Here is a 26,299-nt window from a genome sequence, read left to right on the forward strand (position 1 = left end):
CTATCAAAAGGGAATGCCAGGGACATGGCAGAGTCAATGGAGTCAGGAGATGGCAACTGTACTAATATGTCTCTGGCTTGGTCAGAAAGTCCACCACAAAACTGATGGCAAAGGGCCTGTTCATTCCATTGAAAGTCAAAGACCCAGCGCCAAAGCTCAGTACACTACTCATCAGCTGTACATCGCCTCTGGTAGTGGATGGTTAATTTACTTTCTGCAAAAGCTACTTGGTTAGGGTTGTCCTTTATGAGCCTTAAAGCCTCAAAAAACAAGTCAACTGTGGAGAGTTCTGGAACATCAGTGCATAAGGTCCTTCTCAGCCACCCACACAGACGGACAAACGTTGTACCTTATCTTCACCCGACTCTGCTCCCTAGTTAACCTCACAACCTCCCCCCTACCACTATCTAACCACCATCTACTCATGTTCTCATCCTTGTCCTCCTCACCTGCCACCCATGTCCAGCAACTAGCACAACCCCGCAGAAACCTTGCACATCTAGACACTCACACACTTTCTGACTCTATTCTACCTCTAGCATCCATATCTTCACTCCACAACACAGACAGCGCCACTGGTTTCTACAACGCCACTGTTGCATCAGCTATTGACGTGGTTGCCCCTTCCGTGTATGGTAGAGTGCGACGAATCAATAGACAACCCGGGCACAATAACCTCACTAAAAAGCTTTGGCAAGTGTCCAGGGTTGTAGAGCAGCGTTGAAAGAAAACACATTCGCAAGATGACTTCACTGCACTCAAACAAGCAACACTCACATTCAAATCAGCCCTCACCTCTGCTAAACAAGCCTACTTTACATCCCTCGCATCTTCCTTATCCTACAACCCCAAACAGTTATTCAACACTTTTAACTCCCTCTTCCGCCCAATACTGCCCCATCCGACCTCCCTAATCTCTACTGACGACTTTGCCACAAACTTTAAAAATAAGATTGACCAAACAAGACAAGTCTTTATTGTTCAACCACCACAAGCCCTTTGTATACCAGACCAGTGCCCTTACCCCATAACCTCCCTCTCCAACATCACTGAAGGAGAGCCTACTCATCTCCTTTCCAAATCACACCTCACCACTTGTGCACTTGACCCTATCCCATCTCATCTCCTCCCCAATCTCACCACCACACTTATTGATCCAGGCCTTGGGGATCCATCTCAATGGATTTTATTGTGGACCTACTTCCATCTAAAGAAATGATTGTTATCCTTGTTGTGGTGGATCGGCTCACAAAGATGGCCCATTTTATTCCAACTAAAGGAATTCCTACAGCTGAACAAACCGCAGAATTAATGGTCAGAGAGATATTTACGTTGAATGGAATTCCTGACAATGTAATTTCTGATAGAGGTGTTCAGTTTACATCAAGATTTTGGAAAAGCTTCTGTACAGTTTTAGGAGTTACTGTCGACTTGTCTACTGCCTTCCATCCACAATCCAATGGCCAGACTGAAAGAACTAACCAAATTCTCAAACAATACCTGCACTCTCTTATTTCTTACTTGCAGGATGACTGGGTAGACTATTTACCAACAGCAGAATTTGCCTATAATAATTCCAAACACAGTTCTACATTCCAAAGTCCATTAATTGCTAATTATGGCTTACATCCAGTATTTATTCCTAATCTTCCATTTAATACTTTGGTTCCTGCTGTTACTGACAGACTTACAAAGTTGCAGAAAGCTCAGAAAGAACTAATTGAGATGTTACAAAAAGCCCAAGAAGATTTAAAAAAAAGCAGCAGATAAACATTGCAAAGCCCCTCCTGCCCTTCAGGTCGGTGACAAGGTTTGCCTAACTAGAAAAAATCTGAAAACGAAATTACCATCTTCAAAATTGGGTCAAAAATTCATAGGAACTTTTCAAATTTCCAAACAAATTAACCAAGTTGCTTTCCATTTAAAACTTCCTAACAGCCTGAAATTTCACCCTGTGTTCCATGTATCCTTGCTCAAACCATTCAGTGAGAACCTGTTTCCAGGAAGAACTCACCCACCTCCTCCACTAGAAATAGTACAAGGTGAAGAATAGTACATTGTGGATAAAATTCCGGACTCTAGCAGATTACAATATTTGGTGCAATGGAAGGGTTACGGACCAGAAGATAATTCATGGAAGCCAGAGTGCAATGCCCATGCACCCAGGCTTACAAGGGCCTTTTATTAGAGAGATCCAGAGAAGCCAGCGCTTTAGATGTCCAGAGGCCATCTTGGAAGGAGGGGACTGCTGTCAGGACTCGAACCCAGCAGGCGCTTGTGCACCAGAGAGAAGCTCTTCCCTCTGAGCTATTCAGCTCGCTGGACACTTCCTTGCTAATTTAACCTTGCCTGCACCTCCTTCCTTGTGAGATTATTGAGCTCCCAGGCTTTAGTCAAGCTCTCCTTTCACCCGCTGCCTCATCCAAGACTATACTGCTGTTCCTGTGTACCGACCTCTGGCTATTCCTGACTATGCAACCTGATTATCCTTCAAATTATACTACTGTTCCTGTGTACCATCCTCTGGCTACTCCTGACTATGCAATCTGCTTATCCTTCTAACTATACTGCTGTTCCTGTGTACCGATCTCTGGCTATTTCTGACTACGCTACCTGCCACCTGTTGCAATACCACTACTCCAACCCAGGTCAGTTCCTAACACATACATAATAACCCTGAATTACTCAAACCTCCCAAATTATTCAGATCCCAAACTAGAAATTGCCATTTAAAGGAATTGCAAATTATTCCCATACTAGAAAGTGATAGCATAGTGCTAGGATTTGCCATTACTTTTTGATCGCTTGAAGTCTGATCTATGGGACCCCTATAAATCCTGAGCATGAAGGAGATGCAAAGCTATTTTAGCTCTACATCACCTTGTCTGGTATTCTTTGGCCAGTGGCACCCTAGCAAGCCTCTGTGCTGGGAACTGCAGCATTGTCCCTTTCAAGATGTATTTGTTACATTCCATTAATTTATAAGATGATAATATTGCTTTAAAAGGTCTTGGATCAGATTAATTCAGGCAGTCTCTTCTGTGGGCTGATTAATTTAGTTATTTGGTGTCTGACTTATTTTGGGGTCTGAATGGATAGGAATATCCCTTTAAATCAAACTCCAGGCAAGACCCTATGAATATACAGTGTACAAGACCCTATGAATATACAGACTACAGGCTAGAGAAAAAAATATTCAAACACAAGACAACTCTATATTCACCACTTTTTCTTCTTCCTCTTCATCTCCAAGTTCCGTTACACCACCCAGCATTAAGACATAAGGTGCATTAGTGCAAACATGGTCCTTAAGCTTGATAGCATAACTAATGTTTGTGGGACTAGGAAAGGATTTGGGAGTGAGGAGTGGTGAGTAGTGATGAGCGAGTATGTTCGGTTAACTCTTTTGGCGAGTATGCTCGGGCGAGTACCGAGTATGTTCAGCGTACTCGGTGATATGTTTGAATCACTCCTTTGTTCATGATTTGCGACTGTTTGACAGCCTTAATACATGTGAGGAATGCTTGTTTCTTTCGCATTCCTCACATGTATTAAAGCTGTCAGTCGCAAATCATGCGCACGGGAGTGATTCAAACATATCACCGAGTACGCTGAACATACTCGGTACTCGCCCGAGCATACTCGCCAAAAGGGTTAACCGAACATACTCGCTCATCACTAGTGGTGAGTTAATACAGCCTTGACTACTACTTCCCAGTTCTCATGTACAAATGAGCTGTTCTCTTTTCATACAGGTGAAAAATTTTTCCATGGAGGAATGTAAAAAATGTAAGTGTCAGAAATTGGGAGACGTTTAGGAGAAATATCCAATTCAGGTTGCTTCTGCCAAAGTGGTCAACAACCAGATATTAGAATCAAGTATTCACTTACCTTTTCACTAAGGAAAATGATATATCAGTTGTTTTTTTTCTGAAGATTAATTTTGAGCCTGTTTCTTGTTTAGCAACAGTAATTTTATCTTTATATGATTTATATGTTTAATGAAAGTAAAAAAGTGAAATATTTTACCCAGAGTGCCCTCACTTAATCACATGATTATATATTTCAAAGAAATGTAATTGGTACTTGTTGCAGCTGCTGGAAACAGGAAGGAAGCAGAGTTGGGTGACAGATGTGGACACTTATTAGTGTGTCACACTCATACTTGTCCCGTGAAAGTAAAAACATATATATTTAAAAAAGCAATGATCAGCACAATGTAGCTTATAAAAGCCTGAGAAAATCACAAGAAAATAGGAAACCCAAGAATTGTGAAGAAAGTGGTGAGTGCGGCGGCGGATGGATGGGTGGGGGATGAGGCTCACATTGTATATACAACTGTGATATAAACAGAATTAACGTAAGCAAAGAAAGTGTGGAAATCTTCAGGCTGAGTCTGCGACACAGGATGTGAAATGACATGTATTATAAGCTAGTAGGAACCTGGTGAGATGCTTCCGTGTGTAAGCTCGTTTTGTGTAATTGCTTCTCGGTATTATTATTCATGTTATTATAACATTACTTATGTTATTCATGTAGCTAGCTTGTTGCGTTTGCTTAATTTGTTTCTTGTTATCAGTGGTTAGGGTTAATAAGCACAATCTAAGGCTATGTGAACACAGTGTCTTTGGGGGTAAAAGCTCTCCATAAAATGAAGATAGTGCACAGCAATGTCAAATCAATATTGCTGTGTACATGTTGTGTTTTATGTAACTTCTTTTAATTGCTTAAGGGTTCGGAAGCCATGAAGTGGTTTAAACAAGTGACATGCTTATTCTTCAGCAGTGGAAGTCGGCAGCTCTGTTACTTTCACAGTATAAAGTAAGAGACGCCGGTGGTGGCACTACCGCAAAGAATAAGGCTGCCAGTGAAGCCGCCTCAGGAAAACGACTACCAGTGCTTTTCTGAAGCTGTTTCACCTGGGAAAACTCAGCTGCACCTCAGGAGCCTTGGCTGCACCTCAGGAACTTGGCTCATAGCCTCAGGAACTAAGCTCATAGCCACAGAGTCATTCTAGGTACTGTATAATGACTATTTGCCTTTTTAGTCTTTGTTGTACATATTACAAATACTGATTTCTAACTCCCTTCTTTCATTCCTTAAGAAAATATAAGACTAAAGGAAGAAGAATCTATTGACCAAGAAGACAGGTTTTACATTTTTTATTTATTTATTGTACTGTTACAGAATACCATCTTCCCACATGTCTATCTGCAGGGTAGGTGAAAACTTGCTGATCAGTGGGAAACCCAGTGCTGGGATCCACACTGATCGGTAGATTTGGAAATTTTTGTCCCCAATGGGGGACATAATCCCTGTTACAATATGGCATGGATGGTCAAACGCCCAACCACCGCTCCATTCTTTCTCTATGTGGCTGCCGATAAAAGTCGAGTACAGCCCCTTAAGGAATTAAGTGAAGTGAAGTTTACATTGCAGCTTATTATTAACAGTGAAAAAACATCCCTGTTCTGTCAATTGATGTGTGTACCAGTGGTTGGACCCCCACCAATCAACAAGTCATTACCTATCCTGTGGATGAGAGAGAACTTGTTTTTTTACCGTAAAGGTTTATGACCTGCTACTTTTTAGAGTCACAGTTGTCACTCCAGTAGCATGGAGTTGATATTTGAGTAACAGCTCTAAACAGAAGTGTCATATTTAACAATGCACCAAATTTATCAAACATTGTGCAAAACTCTGATAAATTTAGTGCAAATACCGGCAATGCAGCATTGAGCAAAACTGAGTTAAAAAAATGTCCTCATGATGAATCCCCTTCACTTTAAATAGTAAATCTGCCCCTATGTCTGCATAGGGGATCTGGAGTCCCTGACCCCTGTATGGATATATTAAGACATGGATCAGCACAAAATATTGGATATATTAAAAAAAAAATTCTAGTGTGGATATTCACTTTATTAGCTTTGTGCTTCAGTCTTCTGAGTCTGATCTGTATTTGGACCCATTTTTTTATTCCCTTTATAAATGACCCTGTGGTGGGATTGAGAGTAAAGTGTCAGCCTTTGCTAACAAAGAAAACTTTGTAGGACAATAAAGACTGAGCTTGCTTACGCTAATAAGAAGCTGTATTTTAGAGTATCAGCATAAGCAATAATATTTCAGAAACATGCATAATCTAAATGTCAAGAGATTATAGGGAATCACTTGTTCTAATGGTGCCAAACATTTATATAGTTATTATAGATGTCTTGTCTGAGTAATTAATTAAATTCATAGATATTATGAGAGGAAATTCTCTCTGTGATATCAGAGATATTAGGCATTTCTGATTTTTTTGTATTGAATGTAGAATTTTTTACTTTCAAGAGAACAGGTTTTGGTTGCAGAAAGAAATGCTGCAAAAAAGCTGAGTGTGAACATATCCTACTAGGGATTACAGAACAGAAGAATTTAGGTACTCTGACAGGACTCAATGTCAAGCAGTAGCTGCAAAAGCAAAGAAGATTTTAGGGTGTATAAACAGAGATATAAAATCCTGAGATCTCAATGTACTGTTACATTTGATAAATCACTTGTGAGGCCACATCTAGAATATGGGATCCAGTTTTGGGCTCCACATTTGTAACTAGATTAAGGACTGGAACGTGACTTATTCTTTCCAAAGACCATACTAAGGACCAGGGGGCACTCATTACGGGTGGAAGAAAGGCGATTCCGTCACCTAAACAGGAAAGGGTTCTTTACAGTCAGAGCAGTCGGGCTGTGGAATGCCGACCGCAAGAGGTAGTAATGGCAGACACTATAATAGCATTTAGGAAAGGGTTGGATGCTTTTCTTAATTAACAATGCCATTTGTGCTGAGGATAAATAATGTATAACTAGTGGAGAAAGGTTGAAGTTGATGGACCTAGGTCATTTTTCAACCTATGTGACTATCTATGAAGCATCTGCTATTTGTGATGATTTTATTAACTTTTCTTTCTCTCCAGCAGAAATGCGTTGCCAGTATGTGCTGACTCTAATTACAGGACTAATAGAATGCATTTGTTTTGCGGGGGTCACCTTTGGGTGGGCATCCCTTGTATTTGTGCTAAAGACAGAGAATTACTTTCATAATCTGTGTCTGGACCAAGGGAATCAGACCACCAATGCTACTGGTGGTAAGTAAAATATAAAGAAAAAAGTTTGTCTGCAAAACTGTATTTTAAAAATACTTAAAATATACCAGGTTTAAGAGGACGGTAACTGAGAAATTACCTACTAAAACCACACAGTATTATTTAAATAGTTCATCTGTGTATGGTGGTATTATTTGTGATGAGAAATGCAGTAATGTTTTATGTGCAAAATGTACGGCAGTATTATGTGGGCTTTGTAAGGAATTATTATTTGGATATGGAATATGAATTGGGCACTATATGGTGACATTAAATGGGTTGTATTGTCAGTATTGTCTATAAAAAAATGGTAAAGAGCCTTATTTCCTGGTTCCTAGGGTCCCATGTGTCCGGGTTTCTGGAACAATAGAGATGTATGAAGCAGAGAAGATAATGTTAATATGTTTAAATACAGAAATCCCCTAATATTACTAAACTAAATGTACATAACGGAAAATACTCATAAATATGCAAAGCAAAGGCGGGGAAATTAAATTCCCCCATACTGCAATGTGAGCCAATAACCATAGTGCAGGCTGTCATTGATGATGTATTATATTCTGTCCTTGTTAAAGGCTGCTAAAACAGACAAGAGAGATAAAATTATGGAAATATTTTCACATTGCAACACCTGCACACATTATCTATAATGACATATTGGTATCATAGTTTGGGGTCCTCAGTTTGAGACACCTTTCTATGCACAAAAATAGAGGACCACACTAGTGGACTTAAAGTGAATCTGTCAGCAGGTTTTTACCACGCAAACTATTTATATGCGCATATATTCCTTTTAAAGACAAGTCCAGCAATATTTTTACATGGCCAGTCAATTCCTCTGTTACTGAGAAATCAGCATTTGAATTGATATGAAAATGAGACAGAAGAGCTATGGTAGATCTGAAGCATGTCATGCCAGCTCTATTCTCTGCCCAGCATAGCCTTCTCCTTGACTGGCTTGACTGACAACCTCTATATTGTGTGACTTCAGCAAAGGAGCCAATAGTCAAGTAGGAGGAGGTGGCAATGCTGGGTCAGGGAATAGAGCTGGAGTGACAGAGGCTTCAGAACTACAATAGATTTTCAGGCTCATTTGCATATCAATTCAAATGATGATCAGTAACAGAGTAACAGACAGGCCATGTAACTGGACTTGCGTTTGAAAGAGCTACATCCGCATATAGTTTGGGGTGTAAAATCCTGCTGACAGATTCCCTTTAAGGCCTCCTTGTATTTCAAGTAAACTTTTATCAATTGCTGAAGTTGAAGGTTCATCTATTTGTGCAAGTTGAGCGCTTGGTGGTTGTGGCCTTTCCCAGCAAAATCAGCTGTTGGCTTGGGTGTGGAAGCAGGAATTCTGAAAGATATTGTGTCTGATGAAATAAAACCTTTAAAATCTATGGATATCTACATATTTTAGTGGCTATCTTCAATTAATAATAAAATTGCAGGCTATAATTTTTTCATTCATTTTCTGATCCCCTGATCTGCTGCCTGCATCCTGATCCAATTTTCAAAATTATCTCTTGTTTGAGAATCCATCCCAGTAATATAGGCTGGACGTAAGGTCTTTATCAAGGGTGCTGAGGTTTTCAGTATTTCAGATATCAGCACAGCTAGAATCCTGCACTTCAGAGGCGTAGCTAGGGGTTCAACTCAGGGGGGGGCGAAATATCTGAGTGGGCCCCTAACCAGGTAACCGTGTATACAACTACAGTGGTGAACCCTGATCATGGATATAGAGGAACCTCAGCAGATGACTGCCCTGTTACTGAAAATAAATCTCTACACAAAGACCAACAGTGGTAGATACCAGTCCTGCAGACCATACAAGTAATAACAGTACAGGTATATATAGTAACTTACAGCTGACGTTCTTTCTGGTGGAGTAGTTCATTTTCCTGTCTTTCACATCTGGCCCAGACCTATATGGCAACTTCTTCCAGCCAGGACTCGTCTGCAGAGATTATAGCACAGACACATTTTACTTCTCACATTTCAGGCACCGTCTCCATCTATTCCCAACCTGCACAAACTCCTCATCCTGCTTATACCCGAACACTGAGGCGCTGCTGCCGTATGTGTCCCTATTACTGCACTTGCTGTGTAATACCAAACCAGCGCTCCTCTTAGTTCCCTACATAGAGTAATAATACCCACCACTATGTCCCTTAAAAGTAATAATGCCTCATTTGTGCCCTCTAGATTGTAAAATTGCTCCCTTGAAAAGATTAATGCCCTGTGCAAATACCCTAGAAAAATATCCATATTTTGCCCCTTTGTTGGTTACAATACTCTTGAGTGCCTCTATAACAATAATGCTTCTTAAGTGCCCAATAGACATATAATAGTGTCCACTGGGTCCCCAATATACAGCTCCCATATATACAATATGATGGCCCCATAGCTCCCCCATACACTGAACCACAGTCAGTAGATGAAAACAGCACTACAGCCACACTTTTCCTCCTCTGATACTGCCCACAAGATACTGTACCTTCACATTAACATCCCTCATATACAATAAAAGTCCCTATAAACTTTGGCTCTATAAGGCACTTTTACCTTTCCCATTTCGGCAGCAGGGTGACAGGCACAGTAGGGAACCAGTGACAGAAAGGTGACTGCCTCAGCCTGGTGACGACCTTTGATCAGTTATGGATTGGTACATTTGTTCACGATCAGGACCACGGATAGTACATGAATCCATTACCAGATCCATTGTCAGTACATAAATTCAACTTCTACATACTGTGCCCCTAGTTCTTCATATTGTCCCCAAAGCTCTCACCTCTCCATATTGCTCCACCACACTCCCATCTCTACATACTGTGTCACCAATTCTCCATACTGTCTTCCACGCTCTCACCTCTCCATACTGTCCCCCCACAGTCCCATCTCTACATACTATGATCCCGGTTCTCTATTGTCCCCAAAGCTCTCACCTCTCCATACTGTTCCCCCATTTTTCCTGCCCGGGGCGACCTCACCCTCTGCCCCCCCGGTAGCTACGCTCCTGCTACACTTATTTTCTCTTCATGTGCTTTCCTCTTTTCTATAATCTGTTATCTCTACCCTCCCAAAGATATATTCTCCTCTTTTCTTGTATGTCTATGTATAATCCCTGTCTGATGGAGCTGATGGATTTGTACCATTTTTGTAAAAGTAGTCAGCTAGATAAAGGACTTACAGACATCTGCAGCAGCAAAATGCTAGGACATTTTAAAGAAGATTATTTAGAAAGTGACTTAACTGTGCATTTAGGAAGCAAATGACAATAAAAAAAACACGTGAAGATATACATAGCCTTTAAGGTTCTCATTCTAAAAACAAATCTACAGTACTGTGCAAACCCTTTAGGCAGGTATTAAAAAATGCTTCAAAGTAAGAATGCTTTAAAAAATAGAAATGTTCATAGTTTATTTTTATCACTTAAGAAAATGCAAAGTGAATGAACAAAGAAAAATCTAAATCAAATCAATATTTGGTGTGATCACACTTTACCCTAAAAAGCAATTTTTGAAACAAACTTATTTAACAATTTAATAGTCATGGTCAACCTAAAACATATATATATATAAAAAATATAGTGTAAAAAATAAGCCCAATTTAAAAAATACCTTATTTTTAGGAAAACATTGCATATAAAAAAGTACACATATTTGGTGTTGCAACAAAACCCTAAGCATGGACGAATGTAGCTTAAAAACAGTGTAAAACCAGAATGTCCCTTAAAAAACATTAGCTTTATTGAAAAAATATAATATAGCTATTGCGTATACAAGGTAACTCGCAGAGAGAGGGACACATAGTAGGTTTTATATGACATCAGAACAGTAAAGGCTATGTGCAGACGTTCAGAATTTGCAGCAGAAAAATGTGCGGCAAATCTTGATTTGTTGGCTGGAATAACACTCCGTAAAATCCACACATATTTTCCATGTTTTTATTGAGTTTTTGACATGCGTTTATGTTGCGCATTTTTCTCCAATTATTAGAGTGAGTGAAAAATGCTGCAAAAATGCCGCAAGAATGGGCATGCTGCAGATTTCAATTTTCTGCCAATCTGTAACGTGTGCATGAGACTCCTGAGATATCATTCTAGTACTGTGAAACAATGGTACCGTAAAACGCTGCATATTTTCAACACCAAATCTGTGCAGTGCATCACTTGGCCGGAAAAACGCTGCAAAAAATATACACGTTTTTTACATGTTTTTCCTATGTTTTTTTCCATGTTAATTTGAATTATTGAAAAATGCTGCAAAAAGCTGTAAGGGAATCTGCATACTTTGCATTTTTATTGCGATTTTCGGTGAGGATTTGTTGTATAAAATACACAGCATTTTATGCTACCAGCAAAGTGAATGAGATTCCAAACTCCCCTGGAGCCCTAAGCGGAAGAGGGAACATAACAGGGGCAGTGGCATACCCATAAAGCACGCTTGCAGTTTTGTTTTGCTTAGCTATGTAGTTTTTTAGCAAAGGGGGGTCCTGCATTATAGGGAGGAGCACAAGTATGCCTGTTGCTTACTGGCAAGAGAGTAGTTTATCAGGGGATGGAATTCCTTTTTTTATCTCTCTGCTCTCTCTTTCTGATAACTGAAGAACTAGAGGAAATATCCCCCTGCCCTGCCCTGTTACAATAATTTCTACAGTTGTTTATTTCAGATTTACTAGTATGGAGATGCATGTCGTATTGTATTTGTTATATTACTTGTCATATATCTTGTTCCATGTCTGATTCTATTATGTATATAAACAGCTAAAACTTGCTAATCCCTTCTAAGCCCAAGGGAAGGGAAATCCTTCTGTCATGGCTCCCTAGAGGTTTCCTCGACAGGGTGGTTTTCCCTCTCCTGAGCACTGTAGGATGACTCTTTATAAGTCAGAGGTTGGCTTTCTGTACGCCCCTTGTTATAATGTATGCAGGGACTCTCGTTTATATGTTCACGCCATTGAAAATGTAGAAAAGTGTCAAATATGGCTTTCAATTTGTCTTTTATGTGAATTGTCACAGCTCTGGTTTAGGAGTCAGTTGGAAATTGCAGGTAAGTTATGGTGGGCTAATTTGATCTAATAAAGAATGTAAAATATCATGGTGATGAACAGGCTCGGCTATGGAGGGACAGCCTGAAGGATGTGGTATGGTAATGCTTTATAGCTGTCTGGCATGGTAAAATAGGTCAGACAGCTGGGATATCACAGTATCCGGTAATCCCTCAGACCGAGGACTTCACCTGACTCCAACTGTGGTTGTTATAATCCTGTGATTTAAATAAAGCTGTGGCCATTTTTTACATCCAAATTTGTGTGTTTTGTGTACTTATTAGGGTTGAGGTTTACTGGAGTTATGGTTTGTTTTAAGGGGGAGTGAGGGTCCATCCCATCCTGTCCCATTGGATAACTGATTACTGGTCAGATAGGCCACAGTTTGTACAGAAGGGAGCGGTTGTGTTTGTCAGATTATTGTGATTTCTAGTATAAATCTGAGTTTTGCAACATCCAAAAATTCTCTGATGACTCCGTGGCAGTCGGATGCATTAGGGGGTGCTAGAGTGAGGAGGAATATAGGAGGGTGGTGTCGGATTTTGTGGATTGGTGCCAGGTTAACTATTTACAACTAAAAATCAAGAAAACTAAGGAGCTGGTGTCTAACTATAAAAGGAGAAAGATGGACTGTTCATCTGTAACTATTTCTGGTCTGGAAGTGGATCAAGTCGAGAGTTATAAATATTTGGGGGTCCACTTGGACAGCAAACTGGACTGGAGGTGCCATATGGAGAATATTTTCAAGAAGGGGATGAGCAAACTGTACTTCCTACGGAAACTAAGGTCGCTCAATTTGTGCAGCAAAATGTTAGAAATGTTTTACCAATCCGTAGTGGCAAGTGCCATCTTTTTCACAATCATATGCTGGGGAAGTAGTGTGCGGGTGTCTGATGATAATAAGGTAAATAAGCTTATCAAGAAGGCAAGCTCCGCTGTTGGCCACCATCTTGCTGCTTTTGAGGAGGTAGTGGAGGAAAGAATTCAGAAGAAATGTTTGGCAATAACTCACAGTCATTATATGAGCTGTTCATCTGGCAAAGGAGCACCTTCAGTAAACGTCTAATCTTACTAAGGTGTAAGAAGGAATGATACAGGAAATTGTTCGCACCGACTGCTATGGAAATGTATATCAACTACCTACATGTGAAATTTTCCAAGTGACTGGTGTATTATTGGCGTCCTAATGGTATATCGCACTGACCGGTCATGAATAGGAATGTATGAGATTATACCTGCAAAGTTCTACTGTTATGTTGTAATTCAAGTCTATGTTCTGCTGCTGTGATACTGTAATTTCCCTCAAGATCAATAAAGTGTATCGTATCGTATATCCATAAGTCATGAAGTCTCATGCACATGTTGCTTATTTTTTCCCTACAGATTTGAAGCAGATTCAAATCTACAGCATGTCAGTTCTTTGATCCTTATTAATGAGTGGAGGAAAATATGCAATAAAAACGCAGGTCAAAAATGCGGCAAAACGTGTATTTTACGCAGCGTTTTTCCTGCCAGCACATCAGGATTTGTGGCTGAATTCTGAGATAGCATACTTTGGCTGAATGTTTGTTATTATAGTTATAAAAGCTAACAGAATGAGAAATAAAATATTCAGGTCTTGCATTTATAGCTACATGTCTCTCCGCTCCATCTTTGGTATTGTATCTATAAAATCTTGAACAATAAAAAGATCATATTATTTATCCCACATGGTAATTGCTGTAAAAACAAAAAGCAGTATCATACTTATTTAACAATTCAAAAAACCAAGCCTCCATAAAACTAAATTGCTAAAAAAAAACATTTACAGTGGGGAAAGTAAGTATTTGATACACTGCCAATTTTTTAAATTTTCCCATCTACAAAGAATGGAGAGGTCTGTAATTTTTATCTTCACCTGTGAGAGACAGAATCTAAAAACAATTCCAGAAAATCACATTGTATGATTTTTAAATAATTAAATTGCATTTTATTGCAAGAAATAAGTAGTTGATACAATAGGCAAACAGAACTTAATATTTGCTATTGAATCCTTTGTTTGCAATTACAGAGGTCAGACGTTTCCTGTAGTTCTTGACCAAGCAACTTGCAAAATCATCAGTGTATCAAGTACTTATTTTACTCTATTTATCTATATATGGGCATAGGGCCCATATATCGTTCTTGCACTGGGGTTCTTTTCTATCTTTGTCGGCAAGTGCCTCTAATCATGTCTATCAGACAGAATAAAGTTAGAATGTTATTTATACCGCACAGTAAGCACCGTGAGAATAAACGTAACAAAAATTAATGTCAGAATTGCTGTTGTTTGCCACCACCCAGATAAAAATTGATAAATGTTATACGCCATATTAAAACTGCATTCACACATTGTGGATGCTGGACATTTTTTGAAGGAATCTCAGCAGAAATGCAACATTTAGTTACAATTTTAAAAAATTGTGACAAAAATGTTGTCCTTTTAATTCCAGCAAAAAATGCACCGTGGCCTTAATGTGTGACTGCAGCCTAAATGTACCACAAAATTATATCAACAAAAAATACAACTCATCCCACAAAAAAAGCAAGCACCAGGGTTGCGTTAGAGTCAGACGCACCTGATTCATTATTGGTCACGTACGCCTCTTAATAAATCTAATGCATCCTAAAACTGGCGTGCGCCTCACCAGAAATCTTACTCCAGTTATGAATTAGACGAGGAGCTGCATCGCCGCATCACCCCATTTTGCCCCAGCTCCGCCCACATGTCACACAAAAATTATTCTACATTTCACAGTGTTTTACACCTTATTTCTGAAGTAATACCTCTGATTAATTAGACACTATGTGCATGAACAATTTATGAGCCTGTAACACTGGTACTTTAGATGCAGTGACACAGAAGCACGGAGCAGCCAATACAGGGTTAATAAACAGGGAAAGTTTATGATAACAAGATGAATCTCCACGCAGGGAGTACTGGGAAAATATGGGGAAATAGCAGATATTAGTCTGTAACTGACAGTTTACAGTTTAACTAGATGTAGCAGAGTCAAACCGGTAACAAACTACAGTTTTTTCACTTAGCTGACTTGTATCCTCTACAAGGCAGTTGCTAGCTGGTGCTGGTGACGCTGTCTTCAGGCTTCCCCGCCCAAACAGTGCTCCGTCTTCTGGCGGCAGCGGGCGGTCTCCGGTTTTACCCGCTGAGCCCCTAGTCCATAACACGGCACCTCACGTGCTCAGCTCCACGGACCCTGCGTCTCATCTCCCTACAGTCAGCTTGACTCCTCCGGTCCACTGCACTCGGATCCCTAGCTCCAAGTCCTGTAGCCAGGAGCCTGGACCCTCTCACACTTCTCTGCTCCGCAGGACTCAGCTCCGCTTTCCCTCGCAAACGTCCTCGTCTCTCCCTCTCTCCCGTCACACCAGGAGTCCTTCTGTCACCTGACCTCCCAGCTCTCTCTCTCGACACACCCCCTGCTTCCCTGTCACATGACTCCTCAGCTTGCAGTCTGTCTTCCCCCTGCAACAAGAGGTGCGGCCCCGGCAGTTCCGGATCCCTTGCTCTGAAAGCACTTACACCCCGGTCTTCCCCCTTACAAGCCCTTTATAGGCCAATCTAAGGTGCCACCCACGCATTGGAATTCTGCTCCCGGCTTGTGCTGACGTAGGTATGCGGTGCTTGCACAGTATGTCATGGCCAGCCATGCTTGTAGATCTTGGAGCCGCGCATACACCATGATGAGCGGCTCCAGCTGCACACAGTGAAGCTGGGAACTACACAGCTTCACTGTGCACGCGCGGGGAGCCACTCGTCATAGCGCATACGCGGCTCTAAGACCTCCAAGCATGGCTGGCCATGACATACTGCGCAAGCACCGCATACCTACGTCACCACAAGCCGTGAGTGTTAGAACCTTGCTCTTAGGTTTTTTCCTTTGCTGGTCACATGACCTTGTTGGCCTATTTAATCCTGCTCCGCCCTTCTGGCTTTGCTGGACTTCATTGTATAACTACTTTCTAGCTAGCCTGTGCTCTGTATCTAACTCTGTTAGTTTGCTTGGTCTACGGACCTCAGTGTTCTATATATTTTGTTTGTTTGTCTGTCTGCTACTATTTCTGTTAGGAGGTGTCCCATTTTCCTCCCAGTCCTTAGTACTTGTAGGGATTCCTTCCCCACATCTATAGGTCTCCGTACAGACTAGCTTAGGACTTTAGCAGGTCTGATCGCAGGATCAGGTCCCCTGTTACATCGTAGGGATAAAGCTGAGTTCTATCGTAGGGACAGATCTCCTCTCTTTCCTTAGCTCTGGTAGCAGAACATAACAGTAAGTCCAGCCTGCAAATTCTCTAAGGAAAGATTTTTCTGTTCCATTATGGTGTCGGTTCAGGATTTGGCTCATCGCCTGCAGGGACTCTCTCTGGAAGTGGCCGAGCTCCATCAGCACGTGAGTAACTGTCCTGGAGCACATTTCTTGGAGCCTAAGGTATGTTTGCCGGATTTATTTTTTGGTGAACACCGAGAATTTTTTTCATTTAAAAATGCTTGCTTATTGTATTTTTGTTTGAGACCCAAGTCCTCTGGGGATGAATCCCAGCGCATAGGGTTCATAATGTCACTTTTGCGCAAAGAGCCTCAGGAGTGGGCCTTTTCTTTGCAACCTAGTGATACATGCTTCAGATCAGTGGATAGTTTTTTTTCTGCTTTGGGGCTATTATATGATGATCCTGACCGTGTCGCATCAGCTGAGACTGAGTTAAGACGTTTGAGACAGGGATCAGGTAATGTGGAAAAATATTGTACTCATTTCCGTCGATGGTCTACTCAAACTGGGTGGAACGATTCTGCTCTGAAAAGTCTATTTCTTGCTGGGCTCAATGAAAGGGTTAAAGACCTGCTAATTGCTTATCCTACACCTGAAGATTTGCAACAGGCTATGCAATTAGCTATACGGGTGGATAGGAGACTGCGTGCAAGGGTTAATGAGAGCAAATCCTCTGCTATGTCAGTTTCTGGTTATGAGAATGTGTGTACTAACAGTGGTGAACCGATGGAGATTGGATCGGTGGCACCTCGCTCTCAAGAAAAAGACCGTAGATTTTTTGAAGGCTTGTGTTTCTATTGCGGAAAATCTGGTCATTTGATTAAAGGCTGTGAGCTTCGTATGAAGAAAGAAAAAAAAATGGTCAGTCATGCCCGTATTGCCTGTTTAAATTCCAAGGGTGTATTTTTAGCTGCTTCCACGATTGCTCAGGAAAAATTAATGGAATTTCGGGTGTTTGTCGATTGTGGGTCTACTCTGAATGTAATTGATGGGGGATTCTTGGAAAGACTCAATTTAAAACCCGAACCTTTATCATCCTCCATTGCTGTGGTTTCTGTGGATGGTTCCCCTTTGAAGAATATTACTCTCAAGGTCTGTGAATTTCCTCTCACTATTAATGGTGTTCACCATGAGAAATTGGATTTGGTAGTTTTGAATAACTTGCCTTCTCCAGTAATATTGGGATTGCCCTGGTTAAAATTTCACAATCCTGTACTGGATTGGTCTACCAGTGAAATTAAATCCTGGAGCCATAAATGTTATGACAAGTGTTGTAACGGGCGTATTGCAGCTTTGGATAGGGGAGAATTGCCTGTTCCTATTCAGGATTTTTGGAGAGTTTTTTCTGAGAAGGAATCGCAGGTTTTGCCTCCCCATAAAGACTATGATTGTTCTATTGAATTTGTCCCTGGAGCGACTCTTCCTAAAAGTCGTTTATTTAACCTTACTATTCCTGAGAGGAAGGCTTTGGAGGAATACATACAGACAAGTTTGGCCGCCGGTCACATTAGGCCTTCTAAGTCTCCTGTGGCGGTTGGATTTTTTTTTGTAAAAAAAAAAGGACGGCGGTTTACGTCCTTGTCTGGATTTTCGTGAGATTAACAAAATTACTGTACGCAATCCTTACCCACTGCCATTGATTCCTGATTTATTTAACCAGTTAATGGGGGCCAAGTGGTTCTCTAAAATTGACCTTAAGGGGGCATACAATCTGTTGCGCATGAAGGAGGGTGACGAATGGAAGACTGCTTTTAACACTCCTGTGGGTCATTTTGAGAATCTGGTTATGCCTTTTGGTCTTACTAATGCTCCTGCATTTTTTCAGAATCTTATTAATGACATCCTTAGACCTTTGATCGGCAAAAATGTGGTTGTGTATTTGGATGACATTTTGATTTATTCGCCGGATCTGGAGTCTCATTGGCGGAGCGTACGTGAGGTATTACAGTTGTTAATGGACAATTCGCTTTTTGCTAAGCTGGAGAAATGTGAGTTCGCTGTACAGAGAATTAGTTTTTTGGGTTACATTATCTCCAGCGAAGGTTTTGAGATGGACCCGGTTAAAGTTCAAGCTGTGCAGGAATGGCCTAGGCCTATTGGTTTGAAATCGATACAGAGGTTTTTAGGTTTCGCCAATTATTACAGAAAATTCATAAAAAAATTTTCTAGTATTGTTAAACCTCTGACCGATCTCACCAGGAAAGGTGCTGATGCGGTTCAGTGGTCTTCTGAGGCTATTGAAGCTTTTGTGTATCTCAAGGAGAGGTTCACCTCTGCTCCCATCCTTATGCAGCCTGATGTGACTAAGCCGTTTTTGGTTGAGGTTGATGCTTCCTCTGTGGGGGTTGGCGCAGTATTGTCTCAGGATAACGGGGATGGATTACATCCCTGTGCCTTTTTTTCAAAAAAATTTTCGGAGACTGAACTGAATTACGATATTGGTAATCGGGAATTATTGGCTATTAAACTCGCATTTGAACACTGGCGCCACTTCTTGGAAGGTGCGGAATTTCCCGTTCAGGTTCTTACGGATCATAAAAATCTGATATATCTTGATGCTGCCAAGCGCCTGAATGCCCGTCAGGCTAGGTGGGCACTGTTTTTCTCGCGGTTTAATTTCTCCGTTACTTACATCCCTGGTACTAAGAATGTTAAGGCGGATACCTTGTCTCGCAGTTTTTCTCCCATAGTCGGTGCTGAGAAAGAGGAGAACATTTTACAAGAAGGTGTTGTGATAGCTGCTTTGGACTCCGTTTTGGAAGATGAGATTCTTAAAGCACAGGAGAATGCCCCATCTAACACTCCTCATGGGAGGTTGTTTGTGCCTGGGACCTTTAGGAGAGATTTGTTTGTTGAGTGTCACGAATCTCGGTTGGCAGGTCATCCCGGAATCTCTGAGACCAAGAGACTGGTGGGTCGCAGTTTTTGGTGGCCTGGATGGCAGAAGGAAGTCATTAAGTGGGTGCGTCAATGTACTATATGTGCTAGATCTAAGTCCTCACATACTCCTGCTGCGGGGTTGCTTTGTCCTTTGGAGGTTCCCAGTGCTCCTTGGACACATTTGGCTATGGACTTTATAACTGACCTTCCCCCCTCTGAGGGTTTTTCTGTCATCTGGGTGGTCGTGGACCGTTTTAGCAAGATGTGTCACTTGGTTCCCTTCGTCAAACTGCCCTGCGCTAAAACTCTCGCTAAGGCCTTTGTCAAGGAAATTGTCAGACTTCATGGCGTTCCTACTGACATTGTTTCTGATAGGGGTCCTCAGTTCGTGGCTCGTTTTTGGCGTGCCTTTTGTGACAGGTTGGGAGTTCATTTATCGTTCTCGTCCGGATATCATCCTGAATCTAATGGCCAGACAGAAAGGAAAAACCAGGATGTTGAGCAGTTCTTGCGTTGTTTTGTGGCAGACAATCAAGAGGGGTGGTCTGAGTTTCTGCCACTTGCTGAATTTGCTCTGAACAATCATACATCTTCTTCTGCTGGTTGTTCGCCTTTTTTTTGTTGTTCTGGGAGACATCCGTCGTTTGGGTCGTTCTCCAAGTTGGGATCTGCCGTGCCTGAGGAGGAGAATTTTTCCGGTGATTTGGAGAAAGTTTGGACGGATGTGCGTGGTAATCTTCAGGAGGCCAACAGAAAATCTAAAGACTACTTTGATAGGAAACGACAGGAGATTTTGTTCGCTGTTGGTGACATGGTTTGGTTGTCCTCTAGGAATCTGCGGTTGAGGATTCCTTCTAAGAAATTGGGTCCCAAGTTTGTAGGGCCCTTTAAGGTGCTTCAGGTTGTCAACCAATCTGCTGTTAGGTTGGAGGTTCCTACCTCCTGGAGAATTAATCCGGTATTTCATGTCTCTCTGTTAAAAAAAGCTGTTGTGTCGGATGGTGACGCCTCTGCCTCTGTTCCTCCGGTGGTGGAGGACGGGGAATATGAAATTTCTCGCATCCTTAACTCTAGACGGTATAGAGGTAGTTTGCAGTATCTTGTGGCCTGGAAAGGTTTCGGACCCGAGGATAACTCTTGGGTGAGGTCAGATGATGTTTCCGTGTCCAGACTTATCAGAGCGTTTCACAGGAGATTTCCTGATAAGCCTGGTCCTAGGGGATCCGGAGGATCCTCTTAGAAGGGGGGGTACTGTTAGAACCTTGCTCTTAGGTTTTTTCCTTTGCTGGTCACATGACCTTGTTGGCCTATTTAATCCTGCTCCGCCCTTCTGGCTTTGCTGGACTTCATTGTATAACTACTTTCTAGCTAGCCTGTGCTCTGTATCTAACTCTGTTAGTTTGCTTGGTCTACGGACCTCAGTGTTCTATACATTTTGTTTGTTTGTCTGTCTGCTACTATTTCTGTTAGGAGGTGTCCCATTTTCCTCCCAGTCCTTAGTACTTGTAGGGATTCCTTCCCCACATCTATAGGTCTCCATACAGACTAGCTTAGGACTTTAGCAGGTCTGATCGCAGGATCAGGTCCCCTGTTACATCGTAGGGATAAAGCTGAGTTCTATCGTAGGGACAGATCTCCTCTCTTTCCTTAGCTCTGGTAGCAGAACATAACAGTGAGCAGAATACAAATGCACGGGCGGCACCAAACCTGACTAAATGTGAGGAATCACACCACTATGACTAAACTAGCAGGTATGATATAAACATATAAAGTGTTTTTTACATATGATATTAGCGCCGATTTTAATGAAAAAAACGTGTTAGTGATGCACATTGCATCACTAACAATGCAGTGGGAGTTGTTTAGATACTACACAGGACATGACAGGTTCCTTTAAAAGCAAAGGATTTATTGAGCAGTAGGAGTTCTCTGTTGTTTATATCTAGGGAGGTGTAGATTTTTTCGATAGAACACATGAGAAGATTATTAACGGACTCTATGTCAGTACTATAAAAATGATATATACATGTGCATTAAGTGATACATAACAGGTCTCCAAAGCATCAAACAAAAAAATAACAAATATATATATATATTTTTTTTATAGGTTGCCCTTCTCAGGATGAGCGTTTCTCGCTAATATTTACAGTGGCAGCGTTCATGAACAGCGCCATGACCTTTGCAGGTGGTTATGTATTTGATCGATTTGGAACGGCGGTGACGAGGTTTATTGCCATGTAAGTGAGAACTCAATAATTCGATTTACTCATAGATGAACCCACACAGATACTAAAAAGTCTGTGCCTGTAGCCTTGGCTTCAAAGAGTATATGTGATGCGCCCCTGGGCCGTGGGGTACTCGGTGCCGGGCCGGTTGGTGCTGGGGATGTCACAGTGGCAGTGACCCGGTCCGTGACCCAGGGCGGTCAATAAAAGGGGATTTATAGTTTTTATAGTTTAATGTTCGTGACTCCACCTGTGGTATGCGGCTAATGGGAGCCGCCGCTACGGAGCAGGTCCTCTGGAGCTGTTGTTAATGCAGCAGAGTTGGTTTAGCTCTCCACAGGTAGAGCTTAGCTCCAGGGCAGTGTAGATGTAGTATGAGGTAGATGTTGCTGTACAGTATGGTGCAGGGGGATGATGGCGCAGCAATAATTCACAGAGACAGTGGGGTGCAGTCTTCAGGGTTTACTCACAGTTGTTAAGTTCCACAGGTTACATTTTCCGGATTATAACCGCCCACGTCGTCCTGTGTTCACCAAGGAAGGGGTTCAGCAATCCCTCAGATAATTCAGGAGCACATAACGGGACCCCCTTCTGTGTGCCTTTCTCAGTCGTCTTCCTGCGCTGGCTCTCACCCTCCTGCCCTGCGCCTCACAATCAGTGTCCCGAACCGGTAGCCTCGGATCTTGTCGGGCGACCTGCAGTCCCCTGGACCCTCTGTGGCCACCTTTTCGGTGATGTAATTGTGGCTGTGGCAACTGCACCCTAAAAGTACAGAAGCCTCCGGTTTCTAGCTGAACGCTGCAATTCTCACTAGTTAGGGACCTGTCCCCTCTGCGGCTTGATCCTTCCACTCCTGGTAGATTCGGGCGCACGGGTGGCCTCCAGCACTTCCCGTACCCCTAGGATCCCCTCTTTCCTTCTTGGAGCCTTCCTTCCTGCTCCTCTCCTCTCTTCAGTTAGTCTCACCTCCTGGGCCTCTCACTAGGCCCGCTCCGCCTGAGCAGAGCTCCTGCAGAGCTCCTGCTCCCACTCACTGTCCTCCTCTGACTGGAACCCTTCTAGATGGTTCCATCCCATTTTAAACACCTGCTGAAGTGCTCCCCTAAACTCCTTCCTCCACCCACACCCACTGCATGGTTCCCCCCACTCCAGCCAGGGACAGGGCTCAGCAGAGGAGCAGCGCATCTTGCCCCTCTTGCTGGTCTGGAGTAGTGTAGTGTTGGATGCTGGTGTTTGGGTCCCGGGCAGTACTCCATCCTTACCTGAGAGTGAGATACCACACCTCTGGGTGAGATGCAGTACCTCTGTAGCGACTGAACCCGCAGAGGCGCCACATATGCAGCGGCCGTAAGGACCTAGGGTACTCGGTAGCCGGGCCGGCAGTCTTCCAGGGAGGTCACGGTGGCAGTGGCCCAGCTCTGTGGCCATGGCCGAGCAGATGAAGGGAGTATTTACAGGGGATTCGTAGTCTTTATGTGACGCCACCTGTGGTGCCTGGTCAGGGCTGACCAGCATTGCTGTGCGGACCCTGGGGCATAGATGGTATAGCAGCTGGGATGAAACACTTCCCATGGGTGAAGCGGGCCCCCAGAGATTGAGAAAGCTTTTATGAAGGATGGCAGCGGGGTAACGGGGTGCAGAGAGAGAGCAGTGATGATAGTGGTAGCACAGCTGCGGGGAGGCCCAGAAGAAGAAGACAGACACGAGGAATGCAGTCCGGTTACCTTTACTGCAGAGAAAGCTGTGGAGTCCGGGGCACTGGTCACTAGGTCCAGGAGGGTCCGGTCAGCCTGGAAGCAATCCTAGTCCACCCCGTCAGGTGGGTTTGGAGGCCTGCCTTCTGCGCTTCTCCACTGCAGGCCCCACTGCCTGTGAGCAATCATGCGGTCCCTTTTCTTCACTCCTGCCCTAAGCTTCGTACTAGCAGGCGGTGCGAACCTATAATGGGTACTGCCGTCTTGGGTGCTGCTCCGGGCTCTAGTTATACCGCTGTGCTGCCGGGCCTCTGCTTGTGGCCAGGAAACTTGTAGTCTCCTGTCCCCCAGATCCAGTTGCCGGGACATGCAATGCCCGTACAACCCAGGACTCTGGTGTCCTCTGGTCCGCTGCCTAGGGTGAGCTCTTCACTTGCTTTGCTCCCCAGAACTTTCTCCTTCTCCCTCTGCTGCTTTCTCCCCCTCTCTCCTTCCCTCTCACACTCACTGACTAACTCCTCCCCCCAGCCAGAAAAGGTAGCTCCCCAAAATAGGGTGTAGAGCTCCCCCTTCAGGTCAGGGATCAGAACCTGTGTGTGCATGTGGGGTTTACCTGACGTGGGGAGCTCCTCCTGCTTCCAAGCGTAATATCACCTCCGGTGAAGGAGGCAACACTACTGTGGCAACCGGCCCATGGGGCGCCACATTTTCCCCTAGTGAAGCACAGTGCATCCCGAACTGTAAAGACATAAGGGTGCAAGTTAACAATGAACAATTTCTTCCCTTTTGGGGAGGCGCATTTCTTAAATGATACATTATTATCAAAAATGCAAAAAGTACCAAAAAAATCAGAAAAATGCAAAATATAAACCATTCAACAAGGTGCCTGTGATAAACCTATAAACCTTGTTTGTAACGAACTGGGGTCTGACCTAGTGGACTACACTGCAATCTACGTAACACTGGTGGTTCATTTGACCTTTCTTGATCTGAGGTGTCTATTGCAGGTGTGGAAGGCTCACTGCGGACTACACTACGGTTAGTCTGACGTAGCACATGTAGGCTTGGTAGTCTTCTACAACCTCTTTGACTCACCATGGGCACGACAGATTCACTGCTAGCAGGGGGTAGATTCTCCTGATCCGCTGCTGATGAGGCATCTGTTTCTGGGGCCGACTGGTCTTCACGAGAACCCAAGGTCTCTGCTGTTTGTCATGTAGTCAACAGTGGAAATGTCAAGACTGGTACCACCACTGCCTGGTTTACCAAGTCTGAGGAAATTCTCCTAATACGGTGCGGACCTTCCCATCAACCTCTTCTATCTGTTGAGGAGTGTCTTAACCTCTACCTCTTTCACGCAGTTGTTCTGGGCACACCTTCAGGTGGTCTCTAGATACAGTCGCAGAAGTTCTCCCTCCAGCTTTAGTAATGAGGCAAACCTTACTGTTGTCAAAGTGAGAGGGCAAGATGGTATACGGCTCAGCCTCCCACTGGTCATCCAGCTTATGAGTTCTCCGCTTTCTTTTCAGCACCTGTTCTCCTGGTGACAAGGGAGCGGCAGGGTCTTGCTGATTGTAATATTTCTCTTGTTTCTGTCTGGCTCGCAATATACTCTCTTCCACGCACTGTTGGACTTTACGGTACTGTAGCTGTCTTTCAGTGTCCCAGTCTGTGTCTGGCTGTACTGCTGCTGGTGTTAGCACACCCATGTCCAGATCGATGAGAAGTTTACCTGGTCTTGCCCGCATCAGGTAGACTGTGGTACAGTTGGTCAAATTTACCGGAATGTGATTGTACAGGTCCACCAAGTCTTTTAACTTCTCGGGCCACCGGTTGCGCTATTCCAGAGATACGGTTTTCAACAAGTCAATCACAACCTGGTTCATCTTTTCGCACAGACTGTTGGTTTGAGGGTGATAAGGTGTTGTCCGGATTTTCTTACAGCCATACAGGTTGCAGAATTCTTGAAATATCTCCGCTTCAAAAGCTGGGCATTGGTCTGTTAGGACTCGCTCAGGATAGCCATCAGGTCGACAGAAGTGCTCTTGAAAGACTTTAGCAGCTGTCCTTGCCGTCTGGTCCTTGACTGGTACAACCACTAGGAAACGGGAGTAGTGGTCCACAATCGTTAAGGCGTAGGTGTATCCCGACCGACTCGGAGACAGCTTCACATGGTCCAGGGCCACAATTTCAAGTGGTTGTCTTGTGATAATGGGTTGTAAGGGGGCTCTCTGGCTACCATGATCTCTACGTCTTAGATTGCATGGGCCACACTCTTGACACCACCTCTCGATGGACCTTTCATGCCCATCCAGAAAAAATGCTCACGGATCGGGACCTCCAACTTCTTCCACCCGAAGTGTCCTGCCCCGTTGTGGTAAGCTTCCAGGACCATTGGCTCATCCTTCTTTGGAACCACTATCTGCCTTACCTGCTCGTGCGTGCGGAAGTTGATGGTTCTTCTGCACAATTTACCTTCATAAAAGAACAACTTGGCTCTCTCCTTCCACAGCTGCAAGGCTTCTGGTGGTGCAACCGGGCCTGGGGACGAATTGGCTTGGCTCAGCAGTTCTTTCATCATGCGGATGGCCGGGTCACCGTCCTGCCCTTCTGCCCATCCATGGTGGGGTAATGGGTTGAAAGAGACTTCTTGAACGGCTGACTGCTTTTCACACAATGGGAGCATTGGGAAGCACCCTGGCGGTGGAAGGCCGGCATCTCAATTTCTTCGAGGTCTTCCAAATCTTCTCCCAAGTCTGGTAAGTTCGGCATGTGGGACAAAGCATCGGCATTGGCGTTCTTGTTTCCCGCCCGATATTTGATCACAAACTCGTAGTTAGACAGCCGAGCAATCCATCATTGTTCTAGGGCACCAAACTTCGCAGTCTCCAGGTGCGTCAGTGGGTTGTTATCCTAAAAGACTGTAAATCTGGAGGAGGCGAGGTAGTGTTTTAACCTCTCAGTCACTGCCCAGACTATGGCCAGGAACTCCAGCTTGAAGGAACTGTAGTTTGTGGGGTTCC

General features: G+C 43.3%; 1 protein-coding gene across 18 annotated transcripts in view; it reads left to right on the forward strand.

Moving 5' to 3' along the window:
* Positions 1-4,070: 4,070 nt before the first annotated feature.
* Positions 4,071-26,299, forward strand: part of SLC43A3 (solute carrier family 43 member 3) — a 133,395-nt gene continuing 111,166 nt past the window's right edge. The window contains exons 1-5 of one of the 18 annotated variants that reach the window (XM_073684291.1): positions 4,072-4,283; positions 4,733-5,017; positions 5,105-5,150; positions 6,954-7,124; positions 21,465-21,594. In XM_073684291.1, coding sequence (XP_073540392.1) covers positions 6,959-7,124; positions 21,465-21,594 — 296 coding nt within the window. In that variant the 5' untranslated portion in view covers positions 4,072-4,283; positions 4,733-5,017; positions 5,105-5,150; positions 6,954-6,958. Of the gene's footprint in view, positions 4,284-4,337; positions 4,464-4,732; positions 5,018-5,104; positions 5,151-6,953; positions 7,125-21,464; positions 21,595-26,299 lie in introns of those variants that run through there. The other 17 variants (XM_073684288.1, XM_073684289.1, XM_073684296.1 and 14 more) reach the window with 17 other exon arrangements.

The sequence above is a fragment of the Phyllobates terribilis genome, unplaced genomic scaffold (assembly GCF_046119375.1).
Source record: "Phyllobates terribilis strain yellow unplaced genomic scaffold, ASM4611937v1 Scaffold_5__5_contigs__length_657084704, whole genome shotgun sequence".
Lineage (NCBI taxonomy): Eukaryota > Metazoa > Chordata > Amphibia > Anura > Dendrobatidae > Phyllobates > Phyllobates terribilis.